We start from the raw sequence: 16,635 nt of genomic DNA, 5'->3' as shown, positions 1-16,635 counted from the left end.
AATGGTTTGTGTGAGGTGATTTTTTCTCATTTTTCTCGCTTAGAGGGACCATTAAGAAACATGATCCCCGCTGCTACCAAGTTAAGTGGAATGAAACTTGTCTTAATGGTCTTATATGGGTCTTGAAGTTATCTGCTGTTAGGTTAAGTGATCATAAGGAAAGGCAGGGAATATTAGGTGAAGATGAGGTGCTAGTGGGCTTAAGTGGGATGCAGCTTGTGGAAATGGTCTTATAGTTATCCTGGTAATGGAGATGCTGTTAGGTGAAGTGGTCGTAAAGGGAAGGGAAAGAAAAAGTGAGATGAAAATGAGGTTGAGTGTAAAGTGAGGGAGAAATTCTAGAGGTGTTTTGAGCAGTGGGGACCTGGGAGATGTTGAGTGGGTGGTGAGTGCCATGTTTTATTTTTTTTTATTTTTTTATTACAGCAAAGGAGTCAGTTCAAAGGCATAAAAAAAAGGACACAAATATGAAAAAAAATCCCGTTGGTTAATATTTTTAGGTATGGAGAAAGAAAGGGAGACTAGGTAAGGGAAGGCGAGGAAATATAAAAATGATATGTGATGTTGTTTGGTTAAGACTCATAGGTATGGGGAAAGAAGGGATGGCTGAGTAAGGGAAGATGAGGAAATGCAAAGATGAGATATGTGATGTTGGTTGGTTAAGACTCCTAGGTATGGGGAAAGAAGGGATGGCTGAGTAAGGGAAGATGAGGAAATGCAAAGATGAGATATGTGATGTTGTTTGGTTAAGACTCCTAGGTATGGGGAAAGAAGGGAAGGCTGAGTAATGGAAGTTGAGAAAGCGTAAAAATGAGATATATGACGTTGATTCTGCAGTGGGCTCTTGAAAGGGATGTGTTGATTGGTTAAGGGTCGTAAGGAAGGTGAAGGAAGGGGAAGGTGAGGTAAGGCAAGGTGAAAGGAAAGGTGTGCTAGAGAGGCAGATGAGGAGTAGGTAAGGGGAGGGTAGAAATAGACAGGTGAGGTGAGGTAGAGGTGAAAGTAATGAGCGTAAAAACTGTATACGAAAAGGTGATAATGATATAGAATGGAGCTGTAGAGTTGAGGTGAGGTGAGGTGAGGTAAAGATTATAATGAGACGGTGTGAAGTGAAGGTAATGAGAAACACAGGTGAGACAGAAAGTGGTAATGATGAAGCTGAAGAGGCGTGAGGTGAGGGCGGACAGGGCAGGGTAGGGCAGGGCAGGTGAGGTCAGGTGAGGGGGCATCGTCTTTAACCCTGCAACTTTGATACGAAGCTAGCGTGGGCGAGGTTACGCTCTTCCTGGATCCGGCGACATCTGGCGAGCGAGTTGGCCTCCTCCTGAAGCCTCTCGACGCGTGCTGCTTCGCTCTCCATCGCCTCCTTTGAGCTCGTCTTCTGCGTCTTCGGCGTCTCAGGAGTGGGTAGACTAATAGCTTCTTGTACTGCTCTCCTCCTCTTCCTCCTCCTCCTCTTCTTCTTCTTGGTCTTTTTGTTCTTGTTCTTCCTCGTCCTCCTCCTTTTCTTCTTGTTCTTCTGCCTTCTCCTCCTCCTCCTCCTCCTCCTCCTCCTCCTTTTCTTCTTGTTCTTCTGCTTCTTTTTCTTCTTGTTCTTGTTCATCTTGTTCTTGTTCTGTTTTTTCTTTTCTCCTTGTCCTCGTCCTCCTCTTCGTCCTCCTCTTGCTCCTCCTCCTCCTCCTCTTCTTGCTCCCCTCCTCTTCCCTCTCCTCACTCCACTTCGCCTCGGCTTTGTGTTCTTATGTAACCTGCCGGGCGGTGGTGGTGGAGGTGGCGATGGTGGTGGAGGTGAAGGTTGAGGTTCAGAAAGGACTTGCCTGCGATATGAGCTTTAAGGGCGCCGCTCTAAGCCTTACTTCTCTCCCTGCTGCTCTACCTGATGCTGATTGCTGGGTTAGGGAGGTAGAATACAGGTGAGAGATAACAGGTGAGATAGATAGAGAGTGAGATAGAGGATGTGAGATAGATAGGTGAAATTGATGATGATAGATATGGCTTCATTCATTAAGGGAGTGACTTGTAAAGGATAATGGTTGAGGCATTCGTTGTAGATGCTTGTGGCCTCAGTGCTCATCTCCGTAGCATTGGTCCTTGGTGTGACTGGAAGGTGTACTTTTATAAATGGTTTAACACTCTCTCCCATCCAGTTTTCCCTCTCTCCCTTCCCTTCACTGTCTAATGCTCTGTCTTACCCATATTATGTTTGTATCTCAATTATCTGTAACATTTTTCCTCTGTTTGTCTTCTCCATTCCATCTTTGCCATTTTCTCTGTTTTTATTTTCCGTCTACTTTCATTTCATCCATTTTCTATCTTTCTGCAGGTTTGACTCATCCCCGCTCCTTTATTTTCCTTTACAAATTTCTGGTCTTACTCGTCTCTATAATTTTTTTTCACGTGTATTTGTCTGTCATGCTCATTCTGTTACATTTAATACTGCCATTTTTACCTGTCCTGTCCGTCTCTATTGTTTCTCAGTCTGTCTTTGGCCCTGCACTTTTTGGTATGTTTTTTTTTTTATTTATTTATTCGTCCAAGTTCATTTTTATTTTTTCTGTCTGTCCGTCTCTTTATTTTTTCTTAGTCCGTTTTTTTTTGCTCTTCTGTTTCCTATATATGTACCTGTTCCTCCACTTCTCTCTCTCTCTCTCTCTCTCTCTCTCTCTCTCTCTCTCTCTCTCTCTCTCTGTTTATCTTCACAGTGCTGCATTTTCTATCTCAACTTCCTCTTTCCTTGATTATATTTCCTTCCTCTTTATCCGCAGTCTCTATTCTTCTTTCTTCCTCCTCTTCCTCCTTTTCCTGGTTTGTTTTGTTATCTTTTTCTCATCATCTAATTCCATATGTTCACTGTTTTCGTTTATCCTTATTTTGTCTTACCTTATTTGTCGCTCCACGGATCTCACACCTCATTTCTTGTCCTGGCTTACGCGTTCAGCTCTTCCTACTTTCCATGTTCCGTTCTCGTATAGTACTGGTATCACCCAGCGTACCTTACTCCTATGTTTGTTTGTTTTCCCTTCTCAGCCCTACTCTACACTGAATAAAATACACAATGAAGGAGAGGAAGGAGTTTAAAGGGAAAGGATGGAGAGGAAGGGAGTCATCAGAGCAACGGAGGAAGGGGAAGGGTGATAGAGGGAGACAAGAAGGTTACACTAGGGAAAGGAGGAAGAAGGAGTTTAAGGGAAAAAATAAAGAGGGAGAGTAATGGGAAGGGGGAGAAGTTTGAGGAAGTAGTGGAAGAGTAATATAATGAGGTGTTGAAGGGATGGGAGGGAGACTAAGAAGGTTACAGAGGGGAATGGGAGGGAGAGGAGGGAGTTTATTAAAGGGAGATGAAGGGGAGTAAGGAAGCATGGAAGTATGGAAGAGAATGAAAGGGAGAACTGAGTGAGGGAGAAAAAGAAAAAACTGGTCTCGTAGAAATGATAATAAAAAGAAAAAGAGAGGATGAAAAGGAAGAGTATGTAAGTATGGAAGAGGATGTAAGGAAGAAATGAGTGCGGGGAAAAAAAGAAAAACTTGGTCTCGCAGAAATGATAATAAAATAGAAAAAAAGAGGATGAAAAGGAAGAGGAGGAGATGAAGGTAAAACTGATACGTAAAGTGGGGAAATAAATAAGGTAGATAAGAGAGGTATAGATAACAGCTGACGTGGGGGAAAAGAGAAAAAAGTAGAAAAGACGAACACGACACGAAGAGGATAAACGAGAAACGGAGAAGAACATGAAATTAGATGAAGAGAAAGAAGTAGAAAAGACGAACACAACACGAAGAGGATAAACGAGAAACGGAGAACATGAAATTAGATGAAGAGAAAGAAGTAGAAAAGACGAACACAACACGAAAGAGGATTAACAGGAAACGAAAAGAACAGATGGAATTAGATGAATTGAAAGAAGTAGAAAAGACGAACACAACACGAAAGAGGATAAACGAGAAACGAAAAGAACAGATGGAATTACATGAAGATAAAAGATATAAATAGCAAAACAGACCAAGAAAAGGAGGAGGAGGAAGAAAGAAGAATAGAGACTGCAGATAAAGAGGAAGGAAACATAATCAAGCAAAGAGAAATTGAGATAGAAAATGCATCACTGTAAAGATAATCAGAGAGGAAGAGAAAGAAAGAAAGAGAGAGAGAGGAAAGGGAAATAAGATACCACAGACGATAAAGCGGAGGAAAAGATAGAAATAAAAGATAATACGAATATAGAGAAAGAAGAAGAATTAAGCGAACCGGAAAATGAGATAGAGAGAAAATCGTAATAATAGAAAATAATTAATGAAAACGAGAAAACGAAAAAAAAGAAGGAAGGAAGTGAAATAAAACAGAAAAAAACAATGTTGAGAAAGAAAAATAAAGGGGAGGGAACAGAAGCAGAGAGAGAGAGAGAGAGAGAGAGAGAGAGAGAGAAGAGAATATGATATAAAAGGAAGCGAGGGAAAAATGTTAGACAAATACTCGGTCACGCAGAAAAAAAAAGAAGGAAAAACAAAGGAGAGGAAAGAGAGAGGATGAAGAGGAAGAGGAGGAGGAGGAGGAGGAGGAGGTAAAATAAATGATGAGTAAATAGAAGGAAACAAGGGAAGAATAATAAAAAAAGGGAAAAATGAAGAGAGAAAACAAACAAACAGGAGGAGGAGGAGGAAGAGGAGGATGAGGAGGAGGAGGAGGAGGAGATAAAAGACTGTATCAGGCGAAGAGGAAGAAGAGTAAACAGATCAAACTGAAGAAGAAGAAGAGGAGGAGGAGGAGAGAGCTCTGGTAGGAAAGGTGTGGGCGGTAAAATTAATAGAAGAGAAAGGGAAGAGGGGGAGGTCTCGTAGGGTGGGGTGGGTGAGAGCCGGGGTGAGGGGGGGGGGAGGGGGGCGAAGGGGGACAGAGTAATCCCCCCTGTGTGTTTTCTTAGTGTTGATGAAGAAAGGAAAAAGACGGACGTGAAGATAGCGTGTGTGTGTGTGTGTGTGTGTGTGTGTGGGTGGGTGGGTGGGTGGGTGGGTGTGTGTGTTCCCTAAGCTTGTCGTGGGATGGAACAGGATGGAGAGAGAGGGATGAAGAAGGGGAAGGAATAGAGAGAAGAAGGAAGGGAAAGGATGGGGATGGAGATAGGTAAGGAGAAAGGGGAGGGCTGAAATGTGGAAGGAATGGGTTGAGGGGAGAGGAGAAGGGAAGGAGAGGAGGGGAAGGGAAAAAGGAAAGAGGGAGAGGTCCGGTTTGGAAGGGAAGTAGAGGAAGGAAAGAAGGAATGAAGGAGAGAAAATGATATTGAAGGGAAGGGGAGGAGAAGAAGGGAAGGGGAGGAGAAGAAGGAAGGGGAGTATAAAGAAACTGATCACTTGGATGGAAGGGAGGAAGGGGAAGGGGAGAGAGGTGATGGCAGGTAAGGGGAGAAGGAAAAGAAAGAAGGGAAGGAATGGAATGGGGAAAATAGGGAGAGGTAATGGAAGGGAAGGGAAGGGATGATGTAGAGAAATGAAAGGAAATTTGAAGGAGGAGGAAAGAGGGTACGAAAGGGAGATGGGAAAGGAAAGAAGAGGAAGAATGAAGAGGAATAGGTGGTACAGAAGGAAAAGATGGGGAGAGAAGGAAAGAAGGAAGGAAGGAAGGAAGGAAGGGGTGATTTGGGAGGAAAAGCTGAAGGGAAAGAAGGAATGGGACGGGAAGGAGAAAATGAATGCTTAGATGAAGAAAGAAAAGAATGAAGAAAGAAAAAAAGGAAGGAAGAAACAAAGGAAGGAAAGAAAGAAAAGAATGAAAGAAAGAAAGGGAGAAAGGAAGGAAGAAACAAAGGAAGGAAAGAAAGAAAAGAATGAAAGAAAGAAAGGGAGAAAGGAAGGAAGAAACAAAGGAAGGAAAAGAAAGAAAAGTAGGCAGATAGGAGAAGGAGAATGGAACGAGGAAGAGGTGGAGGGAAAGAAGAGGTTTAAAGGAAAAGAAATAAGGGAATAAAAGAAGGAAGTTTAAGGGAGAAGAGGGAGAGAGTAAAGAGGTATAAAGGGAGAGGAGAGAAACTGGGAGGAAGAGGAGGGAGAGGAAGATGCTGACAAAGAGGAGAGAGAGAGAGGAAGAAGGTGAAAAAAGGGCGAAAAATGGAAAGGGAAAAAAGAAAAAAGAGGAAAAAGAAAAAGAAGAAAGGAACTAGACTTAAAAGGGGAAAGGGAGAGGAGGAAGCAATTTTAAGGGTTGGAGAGGAAAAAGAAAAAGAGAAAGGGGTTTATGGAAAATGAATGAGGGGGAGGAGGAGGAGGAGGAGGAGGAGGAAGTAAGGAATGGGGAGTGAGTCAAGATCGTGGGAGAAGGAGGGGAGAGGGAGACGGAGGTTTAGGAGAGGTAGGAAGAAGAGAATAGCTGGTTTAAGAATAGGAAGATAAAGGGAATAGGTTGAAATGCGGGGGAGATAGAGGAAGATTTATTAATGGTTGGGAGGAGGAGAAGGCGGAGGAGGAGGCCTATATAATCCAGAGGGCGTCGCCACACACACACACACACACACACACACACACACACACACACACTGAAGACTTCCTGGCGTCTTTTGCTAAGCTCACACCTCACCTAACCTTACAACAACAACAACAACAACAATCGAACACCACCACCACCACCACCACCACCACCAGCCCAAGAGGAGCACAATGTAAACCCCCAAAACAAGAACACATAAGAACAGATAGAAACAAGAGCACAAAGTCGCCTTAGCACACTAGGAGGAGAACGATATAGCGAGAAGATAAAGAGCAAGGACTGAACCCCTAAATGGCACAGGTGAGAGAGAGAGAGAGAGAGAGAGAGAGAGAGAGAGAGAGAGAGAGAGAGAGAGAGGGGCAGAAGCTATATAAGAGAAATAGTGTGAGTGTGATATGGGAAAAAAAGAAGATTGAAGAACGAGAGAAAGAGTAAGTGAGGGAGGAAGTGATTTGGTATGTAGAGGATAAAGGGATGAAGGGAAGAGAGATAGAGAGAAAAGGGCAAAGAAAAGGAGTGACTATTGTATTTGTAGGGTAAAGGGGATGAAGGAAAGAGGGGCTGAATGAAGAGGAAAGGGTTGAAAAAAGGGAGTTTCTAGGTATGGAAGGGAAGAAGGATGGATAGAAGAGGGTAAAGAAAAGAGGGATTGCCTAAGTATTTGCAGGGTAAAAGAGATGAAGGGGAGAGGTGAGGGATGAGGAAAAGGTCGCAAAAAAGGGAGTTGGTAGCGATGAAGGGGATGAAGGGAGGAAGGGTAAAGAGAATAGGGCTGCGAGAGAGATGGGGTTAGGGGAAGAGGGTATTAGGTGAAAGAATAGGGAGATATGAGTGTAAGAGGAGTGGGGAGAACTGAGCTATCGAAGAGGAGGGAGAGGGGAGAAGGGAGAGGAAGAGCCAGGAAGTTAGGTGACCAAGTTAATATACATATCGAAGAGGGAGAGAAGCGGGGAGAAGAAAAGGCAGAAGGGGAGGAGGATATTAGGGAGAGAAATTGGGAAGAGGGGAGGAAAAGTATATACGAGAGAGAGAGAGAGAGAGAGAGATCTATTCTGCACTCACTTTTTCATAGTTGTGGACATTTACTTGAGGGAGAGAGATAAAGTAAGGGAAGAGAGGGGTGAGGGGAGAGTTTGGGAAGAGAGAGAGCGGGGTAAGGGGAGAGTAAAAGGGGTCAACACTGCACTCATCTTGTTCTTTAGAGTAGGGGAGAAAAAAAAAGCATGAGGGGGGAGAGAAATAAAGTAAAAGCTAAAGGGGGAGAGGGGAGTGTTCATGGGAGAGGCTGGGAGAAGAAAAGGCAGAAGGGGAGAAGGATATTAGGGAGAGAAACTAGGAAGAAGGAAGGAAAAGTATATACTCACCTTATCTTTCAGAGGGGGGGAAAAGGTAGGTATGAAGGGTGAGAGAAGAGAGAATGGGAGAAAGTGGAAAGGGAGAACTAATCAACTATAACTAAATAACTATCTAAGGGGGAAAGGGGGAACTAAGGGGGAGAGGAGGAGCAGGAGGAGAGAGAAAAGAGAGAATGGGACTAAGAGGAAAGGGAGAACTAACTAACTATAATCAACTATATCTAAGAGGAAGGGGAACTAAGGGAAAAGGAGTTAGTGGCACTTCACTCACCTCTTGTTTTTCTGAGAAGGGTCCCATTGACCTCACGTTCATGTTGACCATTATTGTTGTGGGCGGACCTGTGGGGGAGAGAGAGAGTGAGTGAGTGGGTGAGTGAGGGAGTGAGTGAGGGAGGGAAAGGTGTGTGTGTGATAGGAATGGCAGGTAAGGCAGTTTGGGAGAGCGTGAGTGCGTGAGTGAGTGCGTGAGTTGATGAGTGAGTGAGGGAGTGAGGGAGGGGAAGGTGTGTTTGTGATAGGAAGGACAGGTAAGGCAGTTTGGGAGAGAGTGAGTGTGCGTGAGTGAGTGAGTTGAGTGAGTAATGAAGGTAGTGTATGAGTGATGGGGAGGGCAAGCGAGGTCATTGGTGAGTAAATAGGTGAGTAAATAGATAGGTAGATAGATAGTGAAATTACTGATAGATAAACGCATAAACAAACAGGTCATTGAATAAGTCCGGTAATATAGGTATAATTTAATGTATTATTTGGATTAATCATGATGTATTTTCTTTTTAATTAATATTTCGATAACATTAACACCTTTTTTTAAAGTTACCCTTGTACACCATTTTCTATCTCTTATCTATCTATCTGTCTATCTATATATTATTTGTGAAGTATTTCCGTTTTTCTATACGACTATAATGCTGGTCTTTATTTTGTGTTTCTTGCTATGTCTTTATTTATCTTTATATCAATCTATCTATGCCGCGCTCAGTAAAATGAAAGAAAACTGCGTAATTAATATTTCTTTCGATAACATTAACACCTTTTTTTTTAAGTTACCCTTGTTCACTATTTTCTATCTCTTCTCTATCTATTTGTCTATCTATATATTGTTTGTGAAGTCTTTCCGTTTTTCTACACGACTTGCTATCCATCTTTATTTTTCTTTATATCAATCTATCTATCTCGCGCTCAGTAAAAGGAAAGAAAACTCCGGGAAAGGAAAAAGAACGAGGACGTGTTGGTGGGTTATTTCTCGTCCACAAATCTATAAAAAATGTTGCCCCGGCTCGTGCGGTCACCTACTACTTCCTCGGCGGCGCCAGGATTCGGGGTTTCTTTTTCTGCTTTTTTTTTTTTTTTTTTTTTTTTTTTGGTGTTTGTGTGTGTGTGTGCCTCGGGTTATACTGCTGCCTGGCCCACACCCACCCGCCCACCTGCCCACCTGTCCACCTCCCCACCCGCCCACCTGTTCACCTGCCCACCTCCCCACCCGCCCACCTGTCCACCTGTCCACCTGCCTCTATCCATTAACCTTTCCGGCGCTCCTGCTTCGATTATTGCTGTTATTTATTGCATGTGTAGAGGCACCAAACAGTTACTCTCAGTCCCAATGCTTCTTTTTTTCTTTTCCCTTTCAAAACTTTCTTTTTTCGTAGCCTTTCTTTACTCAACTTACTTTACTTAACTTTACTTAACTTTCTTTGCTTAACTTACTTTCTTAACTTACTTAACTTACTTTCTTTACTTAACTTACTTTCTTTGCTTAACTTTCTTTCTTAACTTTACTTAACTTTCTTAACTTACTCAACTTTCTTTGGTTAACTTACTTTCTTTACTTAACTTTCTTTCTTTACTTAACTTTCTTTACTTAACTTTCTTTCTTAACTTACTTTCTTAACTACTTTCTCTACATAACTTTCTTTGCTTAACTTTCTTTGCTTAACTTTCTTTACTTTACTTACTTTACTTAACTTTCTTTACTTAACTTTCTTTGCTTAACTTTCTTTGCTTAACTTTCTTAACTTACTTTCTTCTTCTTAACTTTCTTTACTTAACTGTCTTTACTTAACTTTCTTTACTAAACTTACTTTCTTTACTTAACTTTCTTTACTTAACCTTTCTTTACTTAACTTTCTTTACTTAACCTTTCTTTACTTAACTTTCGTTACTTGACCTTTCTTTACTTAACTTTCTTTACTTAACCTTTCTTTACTTAACTTTCGTTACTTAACCTTTCTTTACTTAACTTTCTTTCTTAACTTACTTTCTTAACTACTTTCTCTACTTAACTTTCTTTGCTTAACTTTCTTTACTTTACTTAACTTTCTTTACCTAACTTTCTTTTCTTAACTTTCTTTTCTTAAATTTCTTTGCTTAACTTTCTTTGCTTAACTTTCCTTACTGAACTTTCTTTACTTAACTTTCTTAACTTTCTTTGCTCAACTTTCTTTCTTAACTATCTTTACTTAACTTTCTTTGCTTAACTTTCTTTACTTAACTTTCTTAACTTACTATACTTAACTTTCTTTACTTAACTCTCTTTACTTAACTTTCTTTACTTAACCTTTCTTTACTTAACACTTTCTTTGCTTAACTTTCTTGATTTTTTTTTACTGAACTTTCTTTACTTAACCTTTCTTTACTTAACACTTTCTTTACTTAACTTTCTTGACTCTTTTTTACTTAACTTTCTTTACTTAACTCTCTTTACTTAACTTTCTTTACTTAACCTTTCTTTACTTAACACTTTCTTTACTTAAACTTTCTTGACCCTTTTTTACTGAACTTTCTTTACCTAACTTTCTTAACTTCATTACCTAAACTTTACTTTCTTAACTTAAATTTCTTTACTTAAAACTCTTCACTGTCTCTTCAATGTTATTACTTACTAGGCCTATTGTAATTAATTCTGCTTGGTCTCTCTCTTCCTCTCTTCACACGCCCTCCCCAATCACTTACACACTACTATTTAGCACTATTACTACGTTACTTATCCTCAATGATCTAATTTTGAATGATACTATTCCTCTTTTTTTAATTTTCTCTTTTTTTTCTTTCTTTGTTTCCTCCTCATTCCGTTTATTATAAGTAACATAACATTCCCTCTTTTCATATTACTAATTGTCCCACTCCTTCCCCAGTCGTTTAAATATCACTGCGAACACAAACTTTTCTTGTCCACATATCTCCTTATTTATTTATTTATTTATAGTTTCCACCTCATTCCGTTTATTATAACTAACACAACATTCCCTCTCTTCATATCACTAATTGTCCCACTCCTTCCTCAGTCGTTTCAATATTACTTACTAACACAAACTTCTCCACACATCTTATTTATTTATTTTTAGTTTCCACCTCATTCCGTTTATTCTAACTAACACAACATTCCTTCTCTTCATATCACTAATTGTCCCACTCCTTCCCCAGTCGTTTCAATGTTACCTACTAACACAAACTTTTCTTCCCCACATATCTCTCCATCCCACGTCTTTCCCAGTTAATATGCCAGTGCGACGGAGATGAACACTGAGGCCACGCGTAGGTATAGGTATAACATATTCTTCTAACTTTACTTTTATTTTTTCCCCAGACCTTCAATTTTACTAAGAAACACCCACGTCATTACTTTTCCATATTAATTTCCCTAGTCCACTTCCTTCCCCCTCCTGCCTCAGTCTCTTCAACACCTCCCTTTTCTTCATAATTATAACATCACCCCTTTTCCTTTTTCCTCGTCCTCATCTTTCTCCCCTTTCTTTACCTTCTCCCAAACTTTCCATTCCACCACAGTTCCTATATTGCTTTTCCTTCCATTCCCTTCCTTCACACACGCTACGTAAGACTCCCTCTCAACCAATAGTCAGCCGTCATACCTTTCACTTTTTGCGTCTCTCTTTCTCCCTTCCTTCCCTCCTCCTCCTCCTCTTCCTTCTCCTCCTCCCGTCACTTCCCCTCCACGTTATTCCTCTTCCCTCCACTTTCCTTCTCCTCCACACACTTTCTACATGACCCAACACACCAAAATATATCACACTTTTTCCTTTCCTCTCTCCCCCTCTTTTCTCCGTCCCCTCTTCTCCTTCCTTCCCTCCCTCCTCTCCCGTCTCTTCCCTTTCCCCTCTCCTCTTTCCTCTCCTCTTTTCCTTCCTTCCCCGTCTCTTCCCTTTCCCCTCTCCTCTTTCCTCTCCTCTTTCCCTTCCTTCCCCGTCTCTTCCCTTTCCCCTCTCCTCTTTCCTCTCCTCTTTTCCTTCCTTCCCCGTCTCTTCCCTTTCCCCTCTCCAATCTTTCCTCTTTTCCCTCCCTTTCCTTCCCTCCTTGCCTCCCTCTCTTCCTTTTCCCCTCTCCCCTCTTTCTTTCTATCTCTCTTTCTATACTTCCTTCCCTGCTTCCTTCCCTCCCTTCCTTCCTTGTTTCTTCCTTTTCTTCTCTTCCCCTCTTTCCTTCCTACCAACCTCTTTCTTCCCTCCCTCCCCTCCTGCCCCATCTCTTTCCTTTCCCCACCCTCTTTCCTCCCTTCCCCTTCCCTCCTCTCCTCCCTTCCTTACCTTCCTCGCCTCCCTTCCTCCCTTCCCCGGCTCCGTGCATGACAAAGCTAACGCCCTCGTGTGCACGGCATGGCTGGAGTGCAAGGCGGCTTACAACACTGGCTGCAACATTCCTGTGGCCTTGTAGAGGTCATGAGGCCAGGTCCCAGGCTCTCCTTTACGAATACATGTTACTTATTACCGACACAGAGGAACATTTCACCTTCTATTTACTGTTTGTTCGCCTGCGTTGAATTTCACTTAACTAACTTTCAATATGGGTTTTATTAGTCTGTTTCTCCTTTACTATTTCTAACCACTTTCCACGTTCTTTATAGGTGTGTGATTAGCCGACTGATTTTTATATTTATTTTTCCCTTGATCTGCTTCCTCTACTGTAAAAAAAAACGGAGGAAATTACTGTATTGGTTGTAGTCGTTATTAATTCGTAGAAGTGGTTCACAGAGAGCTCGTACAGGGAACGGGTCTGGCTCAGTGATGATGTTGGAACTGATCTCAAGGGAATGAATGGCCCAGCGAGGGAGAGAGTGTGGTATCGCCGAATGTGTGTGTGTGTGTGTGTGTGTGTGTGTGTGTGTGTGTGTGTGTGTGTGTGTGTGTGTCGCTCGTTAGGTGATTACTATCTTAATGGAGTCTTGCTTTTCTTGTTTATTTTATGTCATGTGTTAGCAATTATTAGATATTTACTCTTTTTTTTTCTCTCCTGGTAGCGTCTCCTCAATCAGTTTATTCATTGGGGGAAGGAAAACATGGGCAGAGGTTCGTCATACATTTCTTACACTACCATTGAGAGGTTGTCAGGGGTACCAACCTTACTTTGTACTACCAAGAGACGGAAAAACCGAAAACCGAAAAAAAAAGTTACATATCTGATTATTTAGCGACAGTCAGTGTATGCAAATCTGAACACACACACACACACACACACACACACACACACACACACACACACGATAACAGTAAACTAGATACAAGACATAACACCGATACCTATAACTTTACCTGTGTTTGCTCTCTCTCTCTCTCTCTCTCTCTCTCTCTCTCTCTCTCTCTCTCTCTCTCTCTCTCTCTCTCTCTCGTATATATGTGCGTATGTTTGTGCGTATACATTAAAGGCGCCCATTTTTACATAGCAACTACAGGAGGAGGAGCAGGAGGAGGAGGAGGAGAGCATGTCATACTTTTGTCCGTCTGTGTCTGTCTGTTTCTCTCCCCACTCTCTTTCTCACTATCTATCCATCAATCTATCTATCAATCTATCTATCTATCTATTTATCTCACTTTCTCCTCCTCTTCCACACCTTGTCTCTCCCTTTCCGTCATACACATTTTCACGCTGTCTCTTCTATCTCTCCTCTTTCGCACTATTTATCCATCAGTCTATCTATCTATCTATCTATCTATCTATTTATCTCCCTTTCTCCTTCTCTTCTACTCCTTGTCTCTCCCTTTCCGTCACACACATTTTCACGCTGTCTCTTCTATCTCTCTCCCTGTCTCTCATGTTCTCGCCTCGCTGATCCCGCCTCGCTGAATGCCTCCCTCTCTCTTCCTCCCGCGAGACGCCTTATACCTGTAATTAACGTGCGCTACCTTTCCATTGGGTTGAGTTAATGCGCCGCGCTAATACGACGTGGCCGGTGTAATGTGCGGTTCCATTAATGTACTCTTTTTTTTAACTTGTTTCTGGTTTTGATTTAATTTTCATGTGGTTTTTTTCTGTGTGTGGTGAATGATGTGCGTGAGTGAATTGTGGTTGGTGGCCTGTTAGATATTTTTCACGCTTATTTTTTTTTTATGTGAGGGGTTGTTCCTGCCTACACTTAGAATACTGCACTTCCCTACATGAAGATTAATTAATTTAACTCATTCTTTAAGTTTGTTTAATTACATTGTTTTCTTCGATGGCAGCAACGATAGCTTGCTCTGTTGCTCTGATGGGTTTGGTGACGAAGAAAACAACAAGTATATTCTAAACTCTCTAAAGCTACGCAGAAAATATGCGTGAATGCGATGATAAGTAAGAGAAACTGAGAAATACAGCAGCGGCACAGTCTTGGCACACGGCATTTTTTCCTTTTTTCTACAACCCTTTTGCGAAGGTGACAGGAAAACTCCAGACGGCAGAGAGAGCATCGTGCCCAGGCGTGCGGTGTGTGGTTCCGCCGCACAAGAGTACTCACGCCCGCATGTATGAACGGGTCGGTTCGCCTGTTTGAAAAGTCTCTCGTGGAAGTTGCCGGTGTGTTCATGGACTGTTTTGTAATGCAGGTGTGATAGTGTTGCGCGGCCTGTGACCACATGACTGTTTTGCTGGTGTGTTCATGGACTGTTTTGTAATGCAGGTGTGATAGTGTTGCACGGCCTGTGACCTCATGACTGTTTTGCTGGTGTGTTCATGGACTGTTGTGTAATGCAGGTGTGATAGTGTTGCACGGCCTGTGACCTCATGACTGTTTTGCCGGTGTGTTCATGGACTGTTGTGTAATGCAGGTGTGATAGTGTTGCACGGCCTGTGACCTCATGACTGTTTTGCCGGTGTGTTCATGGACTGTTGTGTAATGCAGGTGTGATAGTGTTGCACGGCCTGTGACCTCATGACTGTTTTTCTGGTGTGTTCATGTACTGTTGTAATGCAGGTGTGATAGTGTTGCACGTTTGCCTGTGACCTCATGACTGTTTTGCCAGCAGTGTGTTCCTTGGACTGTTGTGTAATGCAGGTGTGATTACGTTGCCTTGAACGTGACGTGAAATCACCCATAAAGCGGTCCGTCTCCTCTGCCATGGGTTATAGTCGTACCGGGACCTGGACCTCCGAGGGACGGGACGTGGACCGGTTCGGAGAGGCGAGGCTGTGGCGGTTTTTGCGAGTACAGAGTTGGCGTCGCGATGTTCCCTTGGAGCAGCGAGTCGGGGCGGGATCAGAGGAGAGGATATCAGAGGGACGGGTCAGGCACGGCGTCTCGAAGAAGGCGAGGCTGTGCGGGTTTGGGAGTGTGCAAATGAGGGATGCACAGTGCGTGGGAGGAGGATGGAGCCGCCCGGGAGGAGAGGAGGGCAGGGAAGAGATTCTTGGACGCCACGGAGGAGGCCAAGCACTCCGGGCGGCGTCTGTGCAGCAGCCGGCCAGGAAGCCTCCAAGGCCCGCGTCGGCCACACGCCTCTCGCCGCGCGCCTTCCGTTGCACCCGAACACGTGCTCGCGTACATGAAGGCGTGGGCGTAGAGGGGGTGCCTTTGGCGTGTTCATAAGGCAGCCTCCAAGGCCCGCGCCGGCCATAGGCCTCTCGCCGCGCCGCCCTCCGTTGCACCCGAACACGTGCTCGGGTACATGAAGGCGTGGGCGTAGGAAGTGCCTTTGACGTGTTCATGCAGCAGCCTCCAGCCCGCGCCACGACCGCCAGGCCTCTCGCCGCGCCGCCTCCGTTGCGCGAACACGTGCTCCAGGTACATGAAAGCGTGAGCGTAGAGGGGGCCTCGACGCCTAAGGGCGGCTGCCTCGCGCCCCTCACAGCTCTCCGCCCCCCCGCCAGCTGGCAAGGTAAGCGGGCGGCCCCCACACTTTGAGAGTGCCTATCATCAAGGCCACTTCGGCGGCCACGAGCAGGCCGCGGCTGTGGCGTCGCAGCGCCGCCCCCAGCCTACCCAGGACGCTCCGTGGGCCTTCACCGGCAGTGTCCTCCTCGGCGTCGTCTTCACATGTTTCCCACCCACTCCCGTCCGAGTCTTCGTCAGAGTCTCGTTCAGTCTCTTCCTCGGAGTGTTCGTCGTCGTCCTCCCATTCCGTCTCCTCCGTGTCTTCATCAGTCTCCCCTGTGTCTTCATCAGGCTCCTCCGTGTCCTCCTCAGGCTCCCGTTCACTGTCCTCGGAGTCCTCGTCATCAGCCTCCCATTCAGCCTCCCCGTCCGGGCCTTCGTCAGTGTCGAGGTCGCTCTCCTCGCCTGCGTATGCAGTCAGTTCCAGGGTCTCCCAGTCACTGTCATCGGAATCGTCGTCTCCTCGTCCGCTCTCCTCTTTGTCACAGGGAGCCTCCTTCTCTTCGTCGTTCACAGTGACGTCTTCAGCAGTTTCCTCGTCACTGTCTGTGTCTTCAGCAGGGAGCAGCTCCTCTGCTTTGCGGGCACTGTCATTGCTAGGAGCGATATTTTCGAGCCCTTGGTCAGTGGTGTCCGTCTCTTCTTGGCTCTCTTTTGGTCTGGTGACCTTGGGGTCACTGCTGGCATTGTCCTTTGCACCCTTTTGGCCTCGGCGGGTGTCACTTGGCACTCCG

The 16,635-nt window shown here is 44.0% G+C and overlaps 1 protein-coding gene and 2 long non-coding RNA genes across 6 annotated transcripts in view; 1 reads left to right on the top strand and 2 right to left on the bottom strand.

Annotated features, from left to right (window-relative positions):
* Nucleotides 1–8,162, bottom strand: part of LOC126991795 (gamma-aminobutyric acid receptor subunit alpha-6-like) — a 48,589-nt gene extending 40,427 nt beyond the window's left edge. For all 3 annotated transcript variants that reach the window (XM_050850464.1, XM_050850466.1, XM_050850465.1), the window contains exon 1: nucleotides 8,099–8,162. In XM_050850464.1, the coding sequence (XP_050706421.1) occupies nucleotides 8,099–8,149 (51 nt within the window). In that variant the 5' untranslated portion in view covers nucleotides 8,150–8,162. The remainder of the gene's footprint in view (nucleotides 1–8,098) is intronic.
* A 6,208-nt stretch (nucleotides 8,163–14,370) lies between these two features.
* LOC126991797 (uncharacterized) lies at nucleotides 14,371–14,915 on the bottom strand. The gene is made up of 2 exons (XR_007745858.1): nucleotides 14,812–14,915; nucleotides 14,371–14,737 (listed from the first exon to the last, which is right to left on the bottom strand). It is a non-coding gene; the product is annotated as an uncharacterized LOC126991797 (long non-coding RNA).
* On the top strand, nucleotides 14,496–15,716 carry LOC126991796 (uncharacterized). 2 transcript variants are annotated; one of them, XR_007745856.1, is made up of 3 exons: nucleotides 14,496–14,636; nucleotides 14,711–14,954; nucleotides 15,269–15,716. It is a non-coding gene; the product is annotated as an uncharacterized LOC126991796 (long non-coding RNA). The 2 variants fall into 2 exon arrangements; XR_007745855.1 differs by having other exon boundaries at nucleotides 14,510–14,636; nucleotides 14,785–14,954.
* Nucleotides 15,717–16,635: the final 919 nt, after the last annotated feature.

The sequence above is a fragment of the Eriocheir sinensis genome, unplaced genomic scaffold, assembly GCF_024679095.1.
Source record: "Eriocheir sinensis breed Jianghai 21 unplaced genomic scaffold, ASM2467909v1 Scaffold342, whole genome shotgun sequence".
NCBI classification, from domain to species: Eukaryota; Metazoa; Arthropoda; class Malacostraca; order Decapoda; family Varunidae; genus Eriocheir; species Eriocheir sinensis.
This window is presented reverse-complemented; position numbering and strand designations above follow the sequence as displayed.